We start from the raw sequence: 9,639 nt of genomic DNA, 5'->3' as shown, positions 1-9,639 counted from the left end.
GTGGGAGCATTCCCAACAATCACTCTGTAGGCCAGCATAAGAGACTTGAACTTGATGCGAGCGGCTACAGGTAACCAGTGGAGCTCGATGAGCAGCGGAGTGACATGTGCCCTCTTTGGCTGGTTGAACACCAGTCGCACCGCCGCATTCTGTATCATCTGCAGTGGCTTCACCGCACAAGCCGGCAAGCCTGTTAAGAGGGCATTGCAGTAGTTGAGGCGGGAAATCACCAAGGTTTGTACCAGCAGTTGAGTGGCATATTGGGTCAGGTACGGCCTGACTTTTTGGATGTTGAATAGTGCGAAGCGGCACGACCGAGAGACTGTTGCAACATGGTCCGAGAATGTCAGTTGGTCATCGATAATGACACCTAGATTCCTCGCAGCCTTGGTAGGAGCAAGAGATAGTCAATGTTGTGATAAATACCTTGTTTGGCCGGGAAGACCAACAGTTCCGTTTTTGCCAACAGTCAAAAGCCAAAGTTGTATCAAATGGTGAACAGCCACCAGGCTAGGCTGGTTGGACGAATATTGGCGGAGTTGAGTGCCAATTATTATTATTTTTTTATTTATTTGTTCGTTGGTTCGTTCATTTATTTATTTGGGGTGATTTTTTTGCGCGATTTTTGTCCTTTTATTTTGCTAAGTTACTGGTCTGTCTCCTCAAGCATTCAACTCGGCAAATAATTAACCTGTCTTTAAAACCTAGTGCGTTGCCGCCGACAATGATATGCATCGCATCTGTGTCATTTACTTCGTGGTGAAATCACATGCACTGTTTATTTCATTGGATAGTCCTCACTTTTGGAATACCATGCGGCTTTGATGTCATAATGAGTGATCACACTCAGGCAATCAGAAGCTCGATTACTATCAAAATTCATGATCAAGTGAAATGTCATGACACACGGTGAGCACAATAAACTCTATAAGCTCTAAAAATACTAAAATGTGCGTAATCGACACGAGGTGCTCGCGCAGGCGGCCGCAAGGGGCAAGCGCCACAATCGCAATTCTGGGTTCTATTATATGATAGAATTGATTGTCTGTGTTGTATTAAGTATGTATCAAGTTGTCCACTACCTGTCGTCATCAAATAAATGTAAGCCCAAATGTGAGTCCTGCCTCACGGCGTCTGGCATGATGCCAATAAGCCAGGACCTTCCTCCAGAGCCACAACTGTAGACCAGCCTAAGTTTTGTCAATTTTTTTTCTGCATGATGATGAATGATGAATTGTCTAAGGCCAAGTGAAGATGGAGATTGGGGAGAAAACCCATTTAGTTAATTTTTGTGTGTCAGTGGCGACGTTCATCAAATATAATAAATTCTAATTTGTAAAATACTAAGTGTGTTATCAATACTTAGTCTGACGCTGCAAAAGTGTCTGCTTGTGTGCGCATAGTGGACCTGCAGCCCAGTCTGGCTTATCACGGGAGGAGAGTAGGGTATAGGAGACCTTAGATCAGGTGTAGATTGGGACCTCTGCCCCCCCCCGTTGTAAAATATCCGGTGTTACCAGTAACACAGGTGTTGTCATGAGTTTTTTAACCGGTGGGAAGAATTCCTCACCGTGGGCATCTCTACTGCCAGTGAAAGATGAAAACAATAAGCCATTTACGGGTTGAAATTGGCACTGTCACAATAATAAACTTTTAGGTGCAATTCATTGTCATACAAATAATTGTGGTTGACAATTTAATTGTCTTATATGTTCGTTGTATGCAACTATCATAGTGTTAATAATACACATCCACCATGAGCGGAAAATCCATGTATATCAGATTGTAAAGATTTGGTTAGACGGTTAATTCGCTTCGACACAAGTGATGAAATCTTCATGATTGTGGAATCTTAACGATTTCAAAAACGATGAGCTCAAATAATTGCAATCAGGCCATTATCTAAGATAATATAAGGTTACATTTTATCACTCCGGGGGGGGAAATTCAGGCAAAAACTATATAACAATTGTGTAATGCTTGTGACAACTCTCGACAAAATCCTGCTGTCTGCTGCTGGCCCTCGATTGAGTCTCGGATTCCAACCTCAAGGGTTAAAAAAAAATAATAATAATAATAATAAAAAAGTTGCACCACTGATTCACATCCTAGAAGATTTACATCCCAACACCCTGTTTTAACTTTCCTCCACCTTGCGTCCCTCCAGCTCATGATGCCTTTGCCTGTGCCAGAGTACCTCAACGTGAACTACATCTGTGAGTCTGCCTCGCGGCTGCTCTTCCTCTCCATGCACTGGGCGCGCTCCATCCCTGCCTTCCAAGCCCTGGGGTGAGTCGCCCTTTGTTGACTCTTATTACATCACTACCGTTTCCACTACAGATGGCAAGATGACTTTTTATTTTCCAATACAATACTTGGGTACTACATCTTGAGTACTATATCTGCCGATAAAATTCCACTCCGGTTGTGCCAACTTGTGATTCTATTGGGAAGGAGGGGGTGGTGGCGCTTAGAACGTAACGTAATATAATTCGTGCAGGATTTATTATTTACAAGTCATGTTTACACAAAACCACTCGTTTTACAAAATGAGGACCCCATAGCAACAGAAGTCAATGGGGAGACATGCAACACAAGCCTGGAGCACGGCAACAAAAGTTGGAACTAACTTTTAAATGAGGCCTTGTAGATCTAACATGAGTGGAAGATTGAGCAACTGGACTGCCTATTTCTCACCTCAGATTTGTTCAGAAACAGGTTTTGCGGATTGATAAGGTGAAACCAGTGAAAGTGACGGAGTAAATAGAAGGAAACCCAGAAGCCGTGCTCAAACGCCATCGACTCACAATACCCTGAACTGGTGCTCCAACCCCATTGGCTCACGGAGCTCGTGGCCTCGGGAGGGTGGCTCCACCCACTGAAACGCCATGGATTTAGAGATTATTATGCATTAGAATGGCTCTAATGCATAATCTGAGTGGTGTTTTCAGCAAAAAACTTGAAAAACATGTTTTGGGGACCTCAGAGACCTATATTAACCTGTGTAAAAGGAAGCAAAATAGGTCGACTTTAAATAAGCTATTTTTATTTTTGCACTTCAATGAAGATTGCTGTCTTTAAGTACTATGGTCAAACTGCTGTAGTCAAAAAGTTTCTAGCAATATTGGGCCATATGTGGCTACTGTACCACAAGGCCTATTTTCTAGGGCCCTGATGGTAAATTTTGCTAAACTTTGCCGGAACTAGATTCTCACAAATAACATTTCACCGATTTTTAAAATAAAAACGCAACAGTTCATGGCAATGATTAAATTAAACTTTCTAAGCACACTGTCAGGCCGAACCTTTCTCATCACATTCAGTGATTCATTCGTCCTTTTCATCCGGTCTTATATGTTTACATCCAACAGCGGCAAAAAAAACAACCCAAAAAAAACCGTCAAATGCCGCCATTGTTAAAAGACTCACTGAGATGAGATTAACCCACACCCTATAGTATCTAACTATCAAGGCCGAAATCTCTGTTTGCATGCCCTTTTGATTATCATGTACTTTGATTATCTCAACAAACTGTTCATCTGATCTACTACACACTTGGCGGGTGTATTGCTCGGGACCCAAAGACGTGCAGTGTCGAATTTGGTGTCATTTGGACATGCGACACATGTAATATTAATAAACTGTTAATCAACAGTGAACAACAGGGGGCAGGGCTTCAGGGCTCTGCGACTGAGTCACACAGACGGTCTTTCCCGGGTGTACGAATTTAACCACCAGCGTCCTCTTCGATCGTGGAACACAGGACTGAATCAGTGACATTCAAATGTCTTAGAAAGTTAAAAATTTTGACCGGTCATACACTAGTTAAAATCATTTAATATACATTTGCCAGAGAAATGCCAGATTTGTGTGTGGACAAGACAACGGTTCTTTATATCCACGCAAATGATAACTGTCACATACGCATGACGTATACAAACGCTGGCGCGTTATTTGTTGGCGTCACTCTAGTTTTTTAAGGGCTCCCTGCTGCTGAATCCAGCTCCATCACCATCGAAGCACAAACTGTAAAGTAAGCTCGACGGCACTTCACCTTTTTTTTTTTTTTTTTTTTTTTTTTTTTTGCCAAATTGTCAATTACGCGGAAGGATGCAGATTTTACAGTCTGTGGCGCGATTTTCATGGCTGTGAATTCGGTAGGACCCTAATTATGTCTCTAAAGTACTTGTTACATTTCAGGCTAGACTTGTCACAGGATGGAATCCGATTTTTGATTTCTTCCCATGTCTGACGAGCATATTTTGCTGGTATTTGCCCCGTTACCGGCGGTGGTTTTTGAATTGGTGCCATGTCTAATTTGAAGCGGTGGCGCCTCGTGTAATTACAATGCTGTATCACGTGCAGGTCAATACAGATTAGATAAATCGCTGTTTTTTTCTTTGTTTGTTTTTTTGCAGCGGACAAGATAACGACATTAACTTGATGAAAGCTTGCTGGAATGAACTCTTTGCACTCGGCTTGGCGCAGTGCTCCAACGTCATGAACGTTGGCACCATCCTGGGTGCCATCATCAACCACCTGCAGTCCAGCTTACAGGAAGGTAGGAGGTCAAGGCCAGAAAGAAAAACACAAGTCTTAATGCCTTTCCTTCCATTGGGGTATCTGTGTGTTTCAGTGCGGTTTGTTTGAGGCATTATGCACCTGGTGATTCTTACAGTGTTTAGTTTAGGTATCGGAGCGTTTTTTATGAGCACAGTTATCATCAGAGCCCGATGTCTGTATTGGTGTTTGCGCATCCTTGAGGAAATTGTTGCCTCCGGTTGACCGGAGATGTCGATCCTAAACGTTGTACTGATTGACTTTGTATGTTCCGCCATTCATCCCCTGCAGAGAAGCTGTCCCCGGACCGAGTGAAATCGGTGATGGAGCACATCTGGAGGATGCAGGAGTTCTGCAACAGCATGACCAAGCTCTGTCCTGACGCTTATGAGTACGCCTACCTCAAAGCCATCGTCCTGTTTAGCCCTGGTGAGTGGACCGCAGTCACTCTGTAGAGGTGTGTGTGTGTGTGTGGTTGTGGTTGTGGTTGTTTGTTGTGGTTGTTTGTGGTTGTGTGTGTGTATTTGGGGGACATGATAATGGAAAATCTATGTGACTTGTAATCGGTGTATTGCCTATTTCAATGATCAAGGGATCAATCAGGGATAATATTGTTGTGCAGGTAATATTTTTCTATATAGTATATAATATGTTGTGCGTAAACGATATTTTATGTCATTGTAAGGAGTGCCGCAGAAGCCCCTGAAAACAAAGACGGTTGTAAATTCAATCAGATGAAGTTATCCTGACCTTTATTGTCCTTTAACTTTCAGTCATTACTTGATGTTAATAATGCAGCTGCTCATCCAAACGTTTTTTCGCGCAAACTCTAGTTTGGAAAAGCCCAGAGCGCCATGGCGGGGAAGCAGGCCATGCATAAACGCAGACTTTTCACGGAAATTTAATTGTCAATAAAGAGCACACGGAGGCTGAGTCGGGTTCCAGTTCTGCCTTCTGCCTTCTAGATCAAACAGCGCAAAGTACAAAGTGTGCCGTTGACCTAAGTTCCACCAAACACCTCTCACCTCTCTAGAATGCTCTTTCCACCATACCAAGAACCGCATTGCGTCTACCAGGGCAGGTGGAAACCTCAAATCACTTTCAGAAACAAGGACTTTTCTTTCTGATTTGAATTTTGATGCGTGCTGATTTGCCAGTTTGAGTGGGAAAATTAAAAAGAGGAATTTACATTCTCGGTCGATGTTTTCTTGGTTTTCTCTTGTGCCAGATCACCCAGGCATCGACAATACGCTGCAGATAGAGAGGTTCCAGGAGAAGGCCTACATGGAGCTCCAGGACTACGTCACTAGGACGTACCCAGAAGACACCTATAGGTGAGATAGTGCACGGGTCATTCATTAGTCTATTAAAATCAAGAGAAACTGAGAAAATAAAAGGCATCTGAAATGTGATTATTATTATTATTATTTCCACCCCCAAGTCTGTCTCGAGTACTTCCTCTTTTTCCATAGATTGCTAAACCACAAATGGAGACATGTGTACCGTACATTGAACCACGCCCATTTGCTTTCCATCATGACTACACCATAAATACTGTGTGCTGATGATGAACCACTGGAGCTCTGATGAAACCATTGCCTGCTCTCAACGCTGTTCTCCAGCTCGCTGAACGCTCCACAAACTCTGTCCAGTCCCGCTCTCAAGCCTAACTTAAAACACTAATGAGGAACAAAAAAAAAAGATTAATTCAGAATAGGAGCACTGAGAACGTCGCAGGTCACGAGAAAAAACGAGGCAGATACTCCTTATTTTGACCACTGGATATGTTGCCTGCTCCTAGGGGGAGAGGGGGTTATCAAGGGAAAAACAAACTGTCCCTGCATTAGTGGATTTGCTAATAATCTGTTAAAAATAAAATAGAATCCTAAAAAAAAAATGTATATACTATTTTATTCTATTTAATTTTCTGATCAAGTAGAATTGTATTGATTAATGAAGAATTGTGATTTTTAAAATAAATGTGGGTGCCACATTTAACAATATATTATAAACATGGCAATATTTATAATATAATATATTATAAACACAATTTTGCATTAAAGTCTCGCGTGCTAGGCGTGCTCCCGCACCAGTGGTGTGAGACTGCGTGTGTGCGTGCGTGTGCGCGTTACTATTTTGACTAATCCCGCTCCCGCCCTCCCCGGTGGCAGGTTGTCCAAGCTCCTGCTGCGTCTCCCGGCTCTGCGGCTGATGAGCGCCGCCGTGACGGAGGAGCTCTTCTTCGCCGGCCTGATCGGCAACGTGCAGATCGACAGCATCATCCCCTACATCCTCAAGATGGAGTCCACCGACTACAACAGCCAGGTGGTCTCCAGCGCCTGACCTCCGCCCGCGGCTCTCCCCGGGGATCCGGACGGGGGCTGTTATACGGCGTGGCCTCTGCCGTATCGCCCCGAAAAGCTATCTTCCCGACCTTATCCCTGCTTCTGGAGCTCAGTGACTCTTGGGCAGCCTTCCAGGCGGAACTGGTCGAACCCCGTGAGCAACAAGCCTTTCGGTGTCCGATGAATCGGGAACAGACTCTCGAAGCCCCAGTAGATTGTGCTTTTTATTGTACATAGTATTTTATGCTTCATACGCGCCAACCTTTCATTTTGTGTGCATCACGTTTGTATTTTCAATGGGTATTTCTTTTTTTTTTTTTTTTTTACTTCTTTCCCGCTTTGCGTTGTTGCGCTTTTTATTTTCAAATGTTTTGAGTAAAACCTTTGGCATAATGTGAATTGATTGTTACTATTGTAAAAGGTTTAAAACCTTAATGTTTGTGCGCCAATCCAAAGGATAGAGCAAGCGCCATGAATCGAATAATTGACATAATATGGATCTGAATTAATTATGTACACTGTATAGATATGTATATAGAACGAGCTGAGAAGACTATCGTGGACAATGGATCGTCAACATAAATACCATCGATGGGACAAATTAATGTAGATGCTAAATGATTGCCAAGACATGTTAAAATAATAAAAAAGTCGTTCATTGCTTGTCTTTGTCTTAAAATGCGGTGTATTTGTCATTTATTGACATCAGATCAGTCTGAATCAGATCTTCGAAATGATTCTTCATTATTATATTAATGTTATTATGATCATCATTATTATTATTATTATCCATTGGTTACTACATTTGTTACCAACAAAAATCATTTTCTGGCTTTGGGTGCTGTTATTTTATCTCATTAGGGCTTTTAAAACCTTTAATTAGTATATTTGGAAATTGCCCTGAATAGGCCTCTATCTCTTTTTTAAGAGAATCTCTTATGCTGCGAAACATTGTGAAATGAGGTCAGCTTTGCATCAGAGAGTTTCTCTATGTCTCTATTTTTACACTGTAGTTTGGATTTCCCGTTTGAACCACTCAGGCCGACTTTTTGTCTTGGTCAAGATAAGAGCGTTTGCGTTAATGAGAGGGATCAAAATTGCCCGACGCGGTTGAATAATACCCCGAGGAAATCTCATTACTTTTAGTTATCCCCCGTCCAAAGTCCCTCAATGAGCGCGTGTGTGTCCCCCCCCCACCTACGAGCGAGGCGCAGATCTGGTGTTTGTGGGTCACGACGTTCACAACTGTTCAATTTTGTGTCCGTTTTCCCGTCGTGAGGTTTGACAAACTTACCTGGTCACGACCGAGAGGTTTGCCTTTAAATTTAAAGGAGAAAAATCTGGCGTCGTCCCTCAGAGACAATATAGTTATTTTGGTGGCAGATGACGCGGGTGTGAGAGAAGTCGCGGGTGAGTGTGCGAGGTAATGGACTTAACACATACATTTTTCATCAGGGCTCTTCACTAGTGAGTCGGACTGTGACGGCACCCGCTTCATTACTCACCACCGTGACCAGGTAATTAAACGCTCAACGGCATTCAGAACCGATGACCGCACGTATTCTGTGTTTGCCGTGGCTGTTTTTAGACCCTATTGTCTGCCTGTTGTCCGTTGTCTTCGTCACCCGACTCGGCCAGCATCGTCGAATCGGCAGCGTCAGTCAATCTTTCAGCTTCGGCACTTATTATAGCGCGTGGCCACTAGGATCGAATCCCCACTGACTATTCACATCCAAAACCTTAAAAATGTGCCATTGTAAGAGTTCCTTTGAATGAGTAAAGCCTAATAATGAACCGGTGAAGTGGGCCTATCGGGGTGATTGTCTGGGTGGGAGGAACATTCATGGTAGGAGAGTTTGGATAGGCAGCAATGACGTAAATAAAAATATACAAAAGTGTAAAATACAATGAACCTCAAAATAAACAGACAAAAACCCCTCTGTCAACAATTTGAAGAGTAATAGGAGGATACTGGGCATATAGTATAGCGTAGAATATGTCAGATATGCTTATTTCATGAATTCTTATACATCAATTGTAAAAAATATTAAATGATATGACGGAAATACATATACATTGTTTTTTTTTTTTATATTTATGACACATTTAATTAATATTGCTGCCGACCCCCTACAATTCATTAGAGGACCCCCTGCGGATCCGCGGACCGCACTTTGGGGCATGGGTTTGCTGTGCGGCTGAGCTGAAAGGCAGAGGCGAAAGCGGGGTAGAGATTGAAAATAGAAATCGAATTATTAATATTATTATGATTATTATTGCCGCTATTATTATTATTATTATTATTATTATTATTATTATTATTATTATTATCATCAGCAAGTTCTCTTTCTGCCTTGAAATTGTAACTTTTGCTAATTTACTGAAACCCATTTCGAGAACTTCTGTCGGTTCATTACATCAAATGAATAAGAGTATTGAAAGTATTTTTTTAGTACTTTTTTAGTATTTGTTTAGTATTTTCTTTCCAAATCCTTTTCTTTTGTCACAATGAGCTGCCGTTCAGTGCCATGGGAGCGGGTAGCCACGCCCATCTGCAGGCCGAGGGGGGCGGGGCTTAGCGCCGTTGGGTCTCATTGTTTCTTGTTCACGTTGAACGGCGGCGGAGACATGGACCCGAGTCCGAGGACTCACTGATCCCCGCAAATGGTCATCTAGCTGCCGGTTTTTGTTCTTGAATTCCCCGTTACCCCGTGTATCACCCAGCGGTGGGATT

The 9,639-nt window shown here is 42.6% G+C and overlaps 1 protein-coding gene across 3 annotated transcripts in view; it reads left to right on the top strand.

Annotated features, from left to right (window-relative positions):
* The window catches only part of nr2c1 (nuclear receptor subfamily 2, group C, member 1), a 16,097-nt gene extending 8,586 nt beyond the window's left edge, over positions 1-7,511 (top strand). For all 3 annotated transcript variants that reach the window (XM_080002311.1, XM_080002309.1, XM_080002310.1), the window contains exons 10-14: positions 2,168-2,289; positions 4,419-4,561; positions 4,852-4,989; positions 5,789-5,894; positions 6,732-7,511. In XM_080002311.1, the coding sequence (XP_079858437.1) occupies positions 2,168-2,289; positions 4,419-4,561; positions 4,852-4,989; positions 5,789-5,894; positions 6,732-6,903 (681 nt within the window). In that variant the 3' untranslated portion in view covers positions 6,904-7,511. The remainder of the gene's footprint in view (positions 1-2,167; positions 2,290-4,418; positions 4,562-4,851; positions 4,990-5,788; positions 5,895-6,731) is intronic.
* Positions 7,512-9,639: the final 2,128 nt, after the last annotated feature.

This window comes from Zeus faber (assembly GCF_960531495.2).
Source record: "Zeus faber genome assembly, chromosome: 6".
Classification (NCBI taxonomy): domain Eukaryota; kingdom Metazoa; phylum Chordata; class Actinopteri; order Zeiformes; family Zeidae; genus Zeus; species Zeus faber.
The sequence above is the reverse complement of the archived record's forward strand: the minus strand, read 5'-3'. Positions and strand labels throughout refer to the sequence as shown.